The sequence below is a fragment of the Lithobates pipiens genome, unplaced genomic scaffold, assembly GCF_037356315.1.
Source record: "Lithobates pipiens isolate NorthernLeopardFrog02 unplaced genomic scaffold, aLitPip1_a1.2 Scaffold_18, whole genome shotgun sequence".
Lineage (NCBI taxonomy): Eukaryota > Metazoa > Chordata > Amphibia > Anura > Ranidae > Lithobates > Lithobates pipiens.
Window position 1 is genome coordinate 222570154 of NW_027507758.1, and position 14103 is coordinate 222584256.

Genomic DNA, 14103 nt, shown 5'->3' on the forward strand with positions numbered 1-14103 from the left:
CACCACATTGCCTCCTCACTCAAGGCCCATTTACTGAAAACTTTGTGGGTTTTTTTACACAGAATCTAAGATGTTCAGTGATTGGAGGATGAGAAATCATATGCATCCCCACCCATCCTCTCTCCTCCTCCAACCACAGAACGCTTAGAAGTGTGGGATGTCACTTTTTCAGTGTTTAATGAGGAATTGACCCTCCCGTTAAGATCATTAGGTATCAAACAAATTACCATTTTGTAACATGGCTAATGATCAAATTTGGATGTGTAGGCAAGTGTGTTTATGTCCTGATGGCATTGCATGAAAAGTATAAAGTGTATTTACAGCAGAGGGGAAATAAAATTAAATAAATTTCACCATTTTAGGAGCACTGTCAGAAATATGCCCGTTCCTGGAAAAGGAAAGGGTTTTGATTTGTTTTGTTTTGTTTTGTTTTTTTACAACAATGCTGAACCACTACAATACAGGGCACTTTCACCCCCTTCCTTCCCAGCCCAATTTTCAGCTTTCATCGCTCTCGCAATTTCAATGACAATTGCGCGGTCATGCTACACTGTACCCAAATGAAATTTTTATCAATTTTTATCATTTTTTCGCACAAATAGAGCTTTATTTTGGTGGTATTTATTTACGACTCCGTTTTTTATTTTTTGCCATATAAGCGCAAAAAAGGCGGAAATTTTGAAAACTATATTTTCTTTAATCTATTTTAAAAGAAATCCAATAAAATCAAAAGTTGTCATAAATTTAAGCCAAAATGTATTCTGCTACATGTTTTTGGTAAAAAAAATTCCGTTAAGTGTATAATAATTGGTTTGTGTGATCACAGACATATGTACGCAAATGATCATGTACATATGTGTGCAGGTGATCACGTACATATGTGTGCAGATAATCATTGGGACATGTGATTTTAGTGGGACATATTTTTTTTTATTTTTATTTGGGGACATGTCTTTTTATTATTTGGGGATATGTGTGTTTTGGGGACATGTGTGTTTACACTGTGTGGTGACACTAGACTAGTGATCAGTGAGTAAAAAACTGTAAAAACAGCTCATACTCACTGATTACCATCCGGCTGCAGCGATCTGCTCTCCTCTCAGCGACGACTTCCGTGTAAGGAGAGGAGAGCCGATTGCCTAGCAACCGGCTGTTTGTTTTGATCACATGATGGCTGTGATTGGACACGGCCGTCATGTGATCAGGAAGGCAAATCACAGAGCCCTCCTGCCAATCCAAGATGCGCCGTGTCCGGGTGACATGAGCGCATCGGGATCGTGCCGCTGCGCGGGCACGCGCGCGATCCCCCTCCTTCTGAAGGACGTTCCTGAATGTCCAGTCAGAAGGAGGCGGCTCCCACCCGGCCGTATATGTACATTGGCCGGGTGAGAAGTGGTTAACCACTTAAGGACCTCCTCACACCAATATACGTTGGAAGAATGGCACGGCTGGGCACAAGCACCTACAGGTACGTTGCCCTTTAAGAGCCCAGCCGTGGGTCGCGTGCTGCCGGCGGTGCACTCACGACCCGGTCCTGAGTCCTGTGACCGTGGCCGCGGAACCCAATCACCGGGGAGAGGTAAGTGTAAACAAACCTCTCCCCGTGCTTCCTAGTGAGCTTGTCACTGATAGTCTGTTCCCTGTCATAGGGAAAGACTATCAGTGATGTCACAAGCCAAGCCACACCACCTACAGTAAAAAAAAAACACACAACTTAACCCCTACACTGCCCCCTAGTGTTAACCCCTTCACTGCCAGTGACATTTTTACCGTAATCCATGCATTTTTAATCGCGCTGATTGCTGTATTAATGCCAATGGTCCCAAAATATTTGTCAAAATTGTCCGACATGTCCGCCATAATGTCGCAGTCACAATAAAAATCTCTGATCGCTGCTATTACTAGTAAAATTTTTTTTTTTATAAAAATGCCATAAAACTATCCCCTATTTTGTAGACGCTATAACTTTTGCGCAAACCAATCAATAAACACTTATTGTGTTTTTTTGTTTTTTTTACCCAAAATATGTAGAAGAATATGTATCAGCCTAAACTGAGGAGGAAAAGTGTTTCTTTATATATTTTTGGGGGATATTTATTATAGCAAAGTGTAAAAAATATTGCATTTTTTTCAAAATTGTCACTCTATTTTTGTTTATAGTGTAAAAAATAAAAACTGCAGAGGTGATCAAATACCACCAAAAGAAAGCTATATTTGTGGGAAAAAGACACCAATTTTGTTTGGGAGCCATGTCGCATGACCGCGCAATTGTCAGTTAAAGCGACGCAGTGCCAAATTGCAAAAAGGGGCCTGGTCTTTTAGCTGCAAAATGGTCCGGGGCTTAAGTAGTTAATTGAGTAATTAAGAAGAAACAATGTGTAAACTTTTGTAGTTTAGGATCAACGCTTCTTTTGTCACATGTTTACATAGGTTGAAAAAAGTCCATCTTGTCCAACCAAAAAAAATGATCCAGTTTTCTTCAGCAGGGGAAATTCCTTCCTGATCCCCCTAGAGGCAATAGGAAATTCCCTGCATCAGCTACCTCTGGTGCTAATACTTCTTCTAAGAGTTAGTATCTAGTTATATTTTGTGCATTTAGGAATGCATCCAGCTCTTGCCTAAGGGACACGTCCACCCACTTCCTACCCAGGCCAATTTTCAGCCATAAAATTTTGCAGACAGCTAATTTTTCTACTTCGCTAATGTGTGCTGACGAGGCTGGTCTGATGGCCACGGATAGATGCCACTGATGTCCATAGATAGCTCTGCCTGATGGCCGGCACTAATGGGCATCACTGTTGGGACTGCAGTAATAATCAGGACACTGATAATCCATGCCCTGATCATCAGTGTAAATGTCCCTTTAACACTAGCCAATTGTGGGCTCTCTTCTCCCTTCCTCACGCTGTCAGCTTGCGGAAAGAAAAGCCGATAACCTGCTTGTGTTTACATCTGTAATCAGCTGTCATTGGAAACAGCTTATCATGTATTAAAGGACCACTGTGATCTGCCCTTTACCCAGATCTGTGACCAGCTCAGACCAGTCAGAAGGACTCAGTGATCACAGAGCCTGCCGCCTGTGCGCCGCAGGGGGAGTGCGGGCAGCACGATCACTGGAGGGCATCCATGGACCCCCTCCCAGCAAAGTAAGCCTGCGATGTAGCTGTTTTTTGGCTATAGGGTGGGAAAGGGTTAAAACAATCTACTAAGCTGAGCAGAACTAGTTCTTGAGAGATTCTATAATGCATTTTCACAGTTCTTACTGTGAAGTAGCCTTTCTGTATGGGGAGGTACAATCTTTCTCCAGATATAGAGTTCCCCTTGTACTCTGTAATGGCCTGAAAGTGAATAACTTAATGCCTAGTTCACTATATGGACCACTTATGTATTTTTACATGCTGGTCATACTCCCCTTGATCTCCTCTTCACAAGAGAGGATAAATTCAGTTCCTCTAATCTTTCCTCATAGCTCAGCTCTTCCATGCCTCCTATCAGTCTGGTTGCCCTTCTCTGCAATTTCTCCAGTTCATGGATATCCTTTTTTGAACTGGTGCCCAAAACTGAACTGCATACGCCAAATGAGGTTACTAGTGATTTCACAGGGGCAAAATGTCTCCTCTTTTGGAGCCCATACCTTTTTAAATACAAGGAGGTATTTTTGCTAGCTTTTGCAAGCTGTCATTAGGTTTATGATCTACATTCAGATCCTTAAAGTGCAGGAGTGGTGTGGGAGGGTATAGCAGTCGCCAGTATCTGCAGGAGAGGAATGCCAGAAATTATAACACTGGACATTATCTGCAAGTACTGCACTGGGGTTATGATGGGCTAGTGTGCACAGGAGAGGCTTGGAGAGGGAGGGAAGGTGTGCAGTATATTTAGGTGAGGAGTGTGATAGGCAGTATATGCAGGAGAAGAAAACAGAGCGAAGACCTCAGCAGAATGTGCAGAAGAGAGGGGTTGGCGGTATGCACAGGAGAGGAGTATGGGGGGAATGACATCAGTTAGCATTTGCAGAAGACAAGCACGGACAATCATTAAAAAAAAAAAAAGCCTTTAGTATGGTGTGGGCACTACTGCATGCACAATGTATTTGCTGTGCTTTCCACATTTTACTGGAAGTATTGACCCTGAAATTTGCCATGCGTTTTCTTGCTATAGTCATTTCTGGTGTCCAAATCCATAGTGAATGTTCCAATCTTAGGGACCATTCACATTAGTACACTGCGGTAAAGCATCTGTGTGCACCGCAGTGCAATGTAATTTGCTACTGGGCCATGTGTTTCTCTGCCTGAAGAGTAATTTTTGGTCTGTTGTGGTGCATCTGGCATCCCCTTCCGATGAATGAATATAGAAAAGTGTGTGCCACTCACAGCTGAGCTGAGGGGAATGTAGACCACATTGTCTGTGCATCCAAAAGAGGTTGCCTCGATAGAACCCGCCATTCATTTCTCCATGTAAATCCACAGGTACAGGTCTGTATGCATTGCAAAATATTCCAGATAGGTAAATGAAATAAACTCCTGGAGCAATTTTGGTATTTCTCTTTAATACAGGAAAAGGCAAAGGCTAAATCCATTTAAAATGCATCCAGCTAAGGGTGATTTATTCATGCAACAAACAATTCAACTGTTCTTTGAGCTGCTTGTGAGTTTTTTTTTGAGAATTCTCCAGATGCTCTGGCAGAAGATGTGTGTATGTATAATGTATATATATATATTTATATATATCTTTTAGTAATTTTTACACTCATTTTCTGATTTCAGCACGGCCCCAAATTAGCTCTTTATGTTTTTGAGCTTTTGCACAATCATAAAGACAATTTAACCAGAGAGGATGAAGCTGCTGGAGTTTTATTGATGAATGCCATAAAGCAAGCAGGTTATAGATGTATCCCTCCAGGCGCACCACTAAAGCCAGACCTTGTGAAAGCCGCTAAAGAGGTATGTTTGTGCTATAATATAAAAATAATGAATACAATTGTTTTTTGTGGTTGTTTAAATAAATCAACTGTTGTACAAGGGCCAAGGTCACGGGAATCTTATTCTGGAGAAATCCAGAATTTGCTTCTGTTAAAATACACGTGATCACATGAGTAGAGGCTTTAAGTACATTTATATTTGTTTTTATGCCACGGTAAAAAATAAATTCCATTGCCAGGCTGTGACTGTTCATTTTCCTTTATTACACTGTAAAAATGTCTACTAAAAGCATAATGATAGTATTTGTAATTGCCACACTTTTTTTTTGTTACCTGTGCAGTTTTAAGCTGGACATGAACTATGCAATCTGTACAACTTCTCATTTACCAGAACTATATAATGGGTCAAACCTTAAGTGGTTTTAAACCCAAAACCAAAAATGTATTACATTGCTGCTTACCAATCATTAGGGATGGTCCCGCTGTTCGAGTCAAATGTAAGTTCAACTCAAACCTTTGATGTTCGCCGCATAGTGAACAATTTGGGGTGTTCGCAGCAAATTCGAAAGCCGTGGAACACCCTTTAAAAGTCTATGGGAGAAATCAATAGTGCTAATTTTAAAGGCTTATATGCATTGTATTGTCATAAAAAGTGTTTGGGGACCCGAGTCCTGCCCCAGGGGACATGTATCAATGCAAAAAAAGTTTTCTCTTCTATTCACCTACCGACACAGCTCCTCTCTTAGCCATTGGGTTGTTATGCTCACCCTTAGGAGAATACTAGGCATTACTTGTTATGTAACACACAGAACTTTCCAGTTCCGCCCAGGGGACGGTCCCTTAGGTAACAACCCTCCAGCCTGCCATGCAGTCATCCGTTTTATTTTGCCTAGAGAAGGACCTAGGAACCCTGACAGGCCCATCAGTCCATGTTTTTTTTCTGCAGAAGCTTGGCTTTTTGCGCAAGATGATAGAGCCTGTGATCTGCTATCAACAGCCGACTGGGTGACAGGCTGGATACCCTTATTCTTGTAGTCTCCCCAGTCCGGCCATCAAGCGTGTGCAGGTCACAGCTCCACGCTAGGCCGGCCACGACGAAACCTCAGCTCCAGAGGTGGTCGTGAGCTTTTATGCTCCGGGGCACACATATGGCCGGGCTACTGATGTCTGCGTCACAGTGTGCGGAGGCCAGAAGCCACCCTGTACTGATCAGTGAGTGGGTCTGTGATGGAATGTCTCCCAGCTCTTCAGGACTGGTAAGTACAGCTCTCCCTGCCTCAGTGGGACTGAGCAGCTGGGCGTTCCCTGGGAGGTCAATTCGGGGGTCCCTCACCTCCCTCTCTTCTGTCCCTTTCCCCCTCCACCCCTCCATGGGGGATGCTGCTGAGAGGTGTGTGTGTGTGTGTGTGTGTGTGCAGGGCCTCTCCGGGGGGGGCTCTCACCTGGGGGGAGTGGCGCTGACTGGCTGTGTCCTGTTTTTCATGCCCCTGGAAGGTATCTGTGAGGCTGGGCCTGTGTCATGTGCAGCGCTGTGTCGACCACCATTATTCCTCTCTGTCCCTCATAGTTCTGCATTCGGTGGCCATTTTAGGTGTGGGCAAGGGAAAGCATGCTCTCCTCAGCTTCGGTGGCCATTTTCCCTGTGATTTGTCCTATACAGGATGCCAACGGCCATTTTCCAGGAGCCTGAACACAGTTTTCAGTGTTCTCTAGCGGCAGCATGTGCTCCTGTGCTCTGGCACCCATTTTCCCCGTGTTTTATGTCCTTATACTGGACGCTGGGCGGCCATTTTCTTTGATCCTGAGCACACTACAGAGCGGTTTGAGTGCCATTAGCAGCTGTTTCCTCTGCACCTGGAAGGTATCTGTGAGGCTGGGCCTGTGTCATGTGGAGCGCTGTGTCCACCGCCATTATTCCTCTCTGTCGCTCATGGTTCTGCACTCGGCAGCCATTTTAGGTGTGGGCAAGGGAAAGCATGCTCTCCTCAGCTTCGGTGGCCATTTTCCCTGTGATTTGTCCTATACAGGATGCCAACGGCCATTTTACAGGTGCCTGCACAGGTTTTTCAGTGTTCTCTAGCGGCAGCATGTGCTCCTGTGCTCTGGCACCCATTTTTCCCCGTGTTTTATGTCCTTATACTGGACGCTGGGCGGCCATTTTCTTTGATCCTGAGCACACTACAGAGCGGTTTGAGTGCCATTAGCAGCTGCTTCTACTGACACAGGGCTGTTTCCTCTGCACCTGGGAGCTAACAGACTACAGGCACTACCTGCTGGATAGTGCAGAACCCCTCAGGTTGGTGAGTCCTGCGGGAAAGAGCTCCTCAGCCAGAAGCAGTAAGGAGTGTGGGACTGTCACTGTCCTAATTCCCCTTCGGGTGGCAGACAGGGTAGGGTTAGCTTGGCTTTAGAAACTAATGTTTCTTCGACCGAAATCCAGGCAATTGCAACCGGGTCGCCTGCAGACTGTGCAGTGCCCATGGACACTTTGTCGGCGGTCCTCAATTTGTTCGTTCCCAAGATGGAGGCGGTGCGTGGGCGCAAAGGTGCTAAAAAGCTCCCCCCGGCCCCATCCTTTGGGGAGAGGTCTGACGCAGACTCAGGGCCTGCTTAGACTGGTGACCCCTGCTCTGTATTGTTAGATGCCGCTGACCAGGACCGTTTGGACAGTGCGGATGAGTTCCCGTCCGGGTCTGTACATGGCAAAGCGTTTGTTGGAGCACCTATCACAGCTGTGCATGATACCCTGAAGATTCAGGAGCCAGCAGATTCCTCTGCTGAGGTAGCGGTCCCTTTTGGGCCCCGTAAGCCAGCCCGTTCACCTAAGTTGTTCCCGTATCTGACTTATGTTGACAAGTTAATTTACAAGGAATGGGGTCGACCGCAATGGACCGTTAAGGTTCCCAAATACATGGCGGTGCATTACCCCTTTGAGGAGAGCCTTCTCAAAAAGTGGTCGGCCCCCCCAGTATCCAGGTTAAACAAAGTAACCACGATCCTTGTAGACGGGACGCCTACATTTTAAGAATCCCACGGACAGGAAGGCCTAGGCAGTGGCTCGTTCCTTGTTTACGGTTGTGGGGTCAGCCGTGCGACCAGTACTGGCATCTGCACTTGTGTCCAGGCACACACTGAGTGGGCAAAACCGTTGCACTGCAAATTGGGTGAACAACAGGCTTCCCATGTCTGCGTGAAACTAGCAGACCAACTTGTGCAAGGCATTAAGTACATTTGTGAAGCGGCCCTGGATACCCTCCCTCTGTTATCCAAGGCTTCAGTGTCAGCAGTGGTGCTGAGGAGCCTGATTTGGTTAAAATGCTGGTCTGCTGACCAGTCATCTAAAAAAGCCCTGACGGATCTTCCCTTCCTTGGCAACCGGCTCTTTGGAGCCTCTTTGGATGACATTATTAAGAATGCCACAGGTGGTAAGAGTACTCTACTCCCAAAGGCTTGGAAGGCTAAGGAGCCATGCCGTAAGCAAGGGCCCTCTTTTTCCACTCACAAACGGCTGTTTCGTCCGCCCGGAGCTTCAGCTAAACGTCCCCAGCCCGACAGGACGACCACGGAAGGACAGAAACGTTCCTGGAACCGCAAGCCTAACAAGCCTGCAAACAAAAGTGCTTCCGCATGAAGATTTGCCCCCGCCCATGTCTCGGGTGGGGGGTCGCCTTCGGAAGCTCGACTGTCTGACCAATGGGTCTGCGATCTGATTTCCACAGGCTACAAGATAGTTTCTTTCTTGGCCGGAAAACCGATTCTTCCCCCCCAGCATACCCGTTTCCCCGGCTCGCCGATAGGCCCTCTTGGGGGCAGTAAGGGACCCGCTGAATCGCGTGGTGACTGTACCTGTTCCGGAGTGTTTCCAGGGGTTCTACTCAAACCTGTTTGTAGTTCCCAAGAAGAAAGGGGTTTGGCCAATTTTGGATCTAAAAGCCCTCAATCAATTTGTGAAAGTGCAGAGGTTCATAATGGAATCCGTTTGCTCAGTAGTCACTGCACTCCATCAAGGGGACTTCCTGGCATCCTTAGACATCCAGGATTCATACCTGCACATACCCATATGCCTCCGGCATCAAAAGTTTCCTGCGGTTTGCAGTCAGTTAAGCCCACTACCAGTTTGTGGCTCTCACGTTTGGTTTAGCATCAGCCCCCCCCCCTTTGAATCTTTACCGCGGTATTGGCTCCAGTGCTGGCGTTGTGGCGGCAATGTGGGATCACGATCGTGGGATACCTAGACGATCTCGTCCGTGGTACGCAGACCTAGTACGGCTGGTGGCAGACGCACCCCGGCGACTGCCGTTAGGAGAGGACCTTCTGTCTCAAGGTCCGATTTTTCCATCTGGCTTTAACGGCATGGCTATTGAAAGCCAGGTGTTGAGGAACAGGGGTCTGTCGGACTCAGTGATCCCCACTATGTTGGGAGCATGGAAATCCTCTTCCAGGAAGATTTATCATCGTACCTGGAAGGCCTACATCTCCATGTGTGAGGAGAAAGGATGGCATCCGCGCTCCTTTGGTATATCCAGGATCCTGCTGTTTCTTCAGCAAGGAGTAGACCAGAAGTTGGCGTTAAAGTGGAAGTAAACCGGGGGGCGTGTCCGGATGTAGCCGGAAGAAGACGTGTTTTAGAGGAGCTCCGCAGATCCTGATTTATTCCACATCCATCCTGCCTTCTTAGCGCCTGGAGAGTCTCCAAACTCTCCCTATAAAGCCAAACCAGTCTCCTTCACAGGCCCTGGCAGAATTTGTGTAGCGCGGCCAGCCAATTGAGGCTCTACAGGGCTGTGGCTGGCTTCACACTCCGTGGATCCGCCGCCATCCTACGGTGTACATCGCCTCCGGCATCCTCGGGCTCGGGTGCAGCGATCTGCAGAGCAGAGCGACGCATCGTGGAGCATCAAAATCGGCTGCCCCCCCGGGGGATACAGGACAGTGAGGAGGCCTTGGGGATTTACGGGGAAGAGCGGTGTCCACTCCCTGGCTTACCCATAGAGTATTATAGAGCCCACGTAGAACTGCTTGCCCCCAGGTTGGCCCAGATGTATCGAGCCTGTCTCCAACAGGGCTCTCTGCCGGCCTCTATGAGGGAGGCCCATATTGTTCTCATTCCAAAACCTAATAAGGACCCCAAGCAGTGCACCTCCTACAGGCCAATAGCGCTCCTAAACTGTGACTTAAAAATACTAACCAAATTATTGTCCACCAGACTTAATAAAGTAATCAAATCTCTGATAGACTGTGATCAAACAGGCTTCATGCCAGGCAGGTCCACAGATATCAACATACGCAGACTGTTCTCCAAAATTCATGCCTCCCATGCTAATCAAGGTACTAGGACCATTGCCACTCTTGATATGGAAAAGGCATTTGATACAGTGGAATGGGTGTATCTGTGGGAGGTGCTTAGGAGAATGGGTTTCCCACTGAGGTTTGTTGCTTGGATACGCACGATATACACCGGCCCACTAGCATGCATTAAACTGAATGGCTCCCTGTCTGCTTCGTTCCCCCTGCAGAGAGGCACCAGGCAGGGATGCCCTCTCTCCCCGGCTTTGTTTGCCCTGGCCATGGAACCTGTTGCTGAGGCTCTCAGGAGCTCAGGCTGAGGTCCGTGGTCTTCAGGTGGGTGGGCTGGTTGGGGGAGAGAGTGGCTCCCTATGCGGATGACCTATTACTTTTTTTAAATGATCCTGGCGATTCTCTGCGGGGCACGCTTGGGGTCATGGACGCCTTCAACGGGTTGAGGGTGAATTGGCATAAATCTCAGCTCTTTCCGGTGGACGAGGGGGCCAGGACCTCATCCTCCTCTACCCCGCTTCAGTGGGTTGAAAAATTTACCTATTTAGGTATTATTGTTTCAAGAGAAAGCCGGGACTTTGTCCGGCTCAATCTTGAACCTGTCCTGATAGGGATCAAATCCAAACTGTGGGTGTGGGGCAATCTTCCCCTCTCCCTCATTGGGCGCATTAAACTTCTAAAAATGAAGGTCCTCCCCAAGCTTACGTACATACCCTGTTTCCCCTAAAATAAGACCTAGTGTGATTGTCAGTGATAGGTGCAATAAAAGCCCTACCCCCCAAATAAGCCCTAGTTAAAGTCCTTGTAGGTCTTCTTTTCAGGGTAGGGCTTATTTTTGAGGAAACAGAGTTGGGCTTATTTGGGTGGTAGGGCTTATATTGCAGCCAACACCGACAATCACGCTAGGTCTTATTTTAGGGGAAACAGGGTATTTAGGAACTCCCCTCAATGGCTCAGTAAAACCTTTTTTGACTCCCTTTGGCAACTCTTCCTCTCCTTTATCTGGGGGTCGAGTACCCATAGATTCAAATACACCACTCTCACCAGGCCTGTGGACAGTGGGGGTTTGGCTCTCCCTGATTGTCACAAATATTTCTTGGCCACCCAACTTGTAACTGCCCATTGGTGGTTGCAGCCCGATCTGACCAACTCTGCAACGGTGCTGGAGACGGCTACAGTGGGGTCTCTGGAGGGGGCCAAAAACACCTCATAGCCTCACTCCTTCTATGCGCACCACTATGAGGGCATGGAGGGTGGGAGAGGCACTTGGCACCCCTACCGAACTCCTGGTCTCCTCACACCCCCCTGTGGCTGAACCCTAACCTCTCACAGTTCAGTACTATCCCGGATCCACAGGCCTGGGCGAAATACAAAATACTGACTCTTGTACAGGTTGTCACTGACGGGGAACTCACTCCCTTTCCTGTGATGCGTACCAAATTTAATATACCTGCACAGGCCCATTTCAGATATCTTCAAATTGCGCATGCTTATAGGTGTCAGTTTTTGGGTCAGCCAGTTGTCCTGGAATATTCTGAGCTTGAATCCACCCTTAGGGTGAAAGGCTCTGAGAAACCCATGTCTCAGATATATAGGTCTCTACTGGTTGCTGCTCTCCCCGAGCTGTCCTCCCTCCGCAGGAAATGGGTGGGGGACATACCAGGGCTGGATGAGGATGATTGGAGGGAGATCTGGGATGTTCCGTTCTCCCCTCCGATTTCAGCAAGAGCCAAACTTGTCCAATACAAAATTATACACTGAGCTCACTATACACCCCACAGACTGCACCAGATGTCGCCAGCGCATTCCCCAGCATGCTGGCGCTGCTCCTATCAGCCTGGAGACTTCTTTCACATTTTCTGGGCCTGCCCGGCGGTTGTGCATTATTGGCGATAGTTAAGATTACCAAGACTAGTGTCCCCTATGACCCTAAATATTGTCTGCTGGGGCTGGTGGAGCAAATGCTGATCCTCAGAGCTAGGAAGATACTCATATCCCTGTTATTGTATTATGTGCGCAATGCCATCACTATGCACTGGAAACAATCGACCCCCACCCTCCCTCAAGTTTTGGAAAAGCCTGGTGAATGCCAGTTTGCCCCTTTATAAAGCCACCTACTCGGGCAGGGGTTGCCCGCAAAAATTTGAGAAGGTGTGGTCCTGCTGGTTAGATGATGACACTACGGCAACTGCTGCAGTAAACAACTCCTAGGTTAACAGTGTGATTTTAGTATGCGGATAGACTGACCCAAATACTCTTATGTCACATTATCATGTAATTTTACCATTGTGCACAGAATCTCCTTAGCTAACCTCTCGCCATATTGGGCTTTAGATAGGCATGGTTAAGTTGTGTTGCTCTGCTCTGTCGTGGTATGTTGCTGCCTCACAGGTAGATTGTTATAAGATGTTCCTTGTTGGGGCCTGTTGCCTCAGCAGGAATGTGCCCCTGTGTTGGTAATGTTTGGCCCACATGGGGCAAAATCTTTTTTATTGAGTTTGTCATTGGCATACAGACTGTATGCCAATGACAAACTCAATAAAAAAGATTTTATTAAAAAAAAAAGTGGAAGTAAACCCATCGATTTTAAACAGTTAAAAAAAAAAAAAAAAGGCATGCCAGGAATGCTAACTGCACATTGGCTGTGCTCTCAGCCAAACTATCAAACCATCCAATGGCTGGTGTCATAACGAATCACATGTGCAGCACCATAGGAGTTGAAGATTAAACAGAGACAAAGATGGCAGCTTCCTTGGCTGAAAACGATGGGGGAGTTTACTTCCACTTTAAGCACCATTAAAGGACAAATATCAGCCTTGGCTGTCATTTTTCAATGACCCCTGGCGTCTCACTCACTGGTGAGTACCTTTGTTTAAGGGGTGCGACATGTAGTCCCTCCGGTGCGTCCGTTACCCCTGTGGGATCCGAACCTGGTGTTATCGGCGCTGAAAAAACCGCCATTTGCAAATATCAGGGAGATCCCTCTGTTGACTTTCCCAGAAAGTTGTCTTTCTAATGGCCATTACATCGGCCAGGAGGGTTTCGGAACTGGTGGCCTTGTCTTGCAAGTCGCCCTATCTGGTTATCCACAAGGATAATGTGGTGTTGCGTCCGCAATCATCCTTTTTGCCGAAGGTGGTTTCGGCGTTTCACATCAATGAGGTTACTATCTCTGTGTCCTAAGCCGACACATCCTAAGGAGATGGCCCTTCACACTCTGGACGTGGTTCGGGCTTTGAAGGTGTATTTGTCTGCCACAGCTCCCTTTCGAAAGTCAGACTCACTGTTTGTTTCGGTGGCTGGTCCAAAGAAAGGCATGGCCGTCTCGACAGCCACCAATTCCAGGTGGATCAGACAGATTGTAGTACAAGCCTACGCCTTGAAGGGGCAGGTGCCCCCCTTTCCAGTCATGGCCCACTGCACAAGGACTATCGGAATGTCTTGGGCCTTCCATAACCAAGCGTCTGTCGCTCAAGTGTGTAAAGTGGCGACCTGGTCGTCTGTCCACATGCTTACCAAGTTCTACAAGGTAGACGTCAGTGCATCGGCTGATGCCTGTTTTGGCCGCAAAGTTTTGCAGGCAGCCATATAGTTGCAATTGAGTATGCAATATTTTTTTTTCTTCCTGATTTTTCAATAAAAACGCAGTACTGTTAATGCACTGTTGAATTACAATCCACAGTTTTTGGTGTGGTTGTAGGTAGTCACTCCTGTTGAGGGATTCTTCCATGCACTGTTTTTTTGTGGGTAAAGTTTCACTAGCTCCCATTTGCCATGGTGATGAAGTTTTTTTATGCTGTTTTCCCACCCCTCGTTTGGCACTGTTTGGGAACATCCCAATGGCTAAGAGAGGAGCTGTGTCGGTCCGTGAATATAAGAGAAAATAG

At 47.3% G+C, this 14103-nt stretch overlaps 1 protein-coding gene across 2 annotated transcripts in view; it reads left to right on the forward strand.

Annotated features, from left to right (window-relative positions):
• Positions 1 to 14103, forward strand: part of LYST (lysosomal trafficking regulator) — a 568355-nt gene that overhangs the window by 389353 nt on the left and 164899 nt on the right. For both annotated transcript variants that reach the window (XM_077486620.1, XM_077486621.1), the window contains exon 31: positions 4764 to 4940. In XM_077486620.1, coding sequence (XP_077342746.1) covers positions 4764 to 4940 — 177 coding nt within the window. The remainder of the gene's footprint in view (positions 1 to 4763; positions 4941 to 14103) is intronic.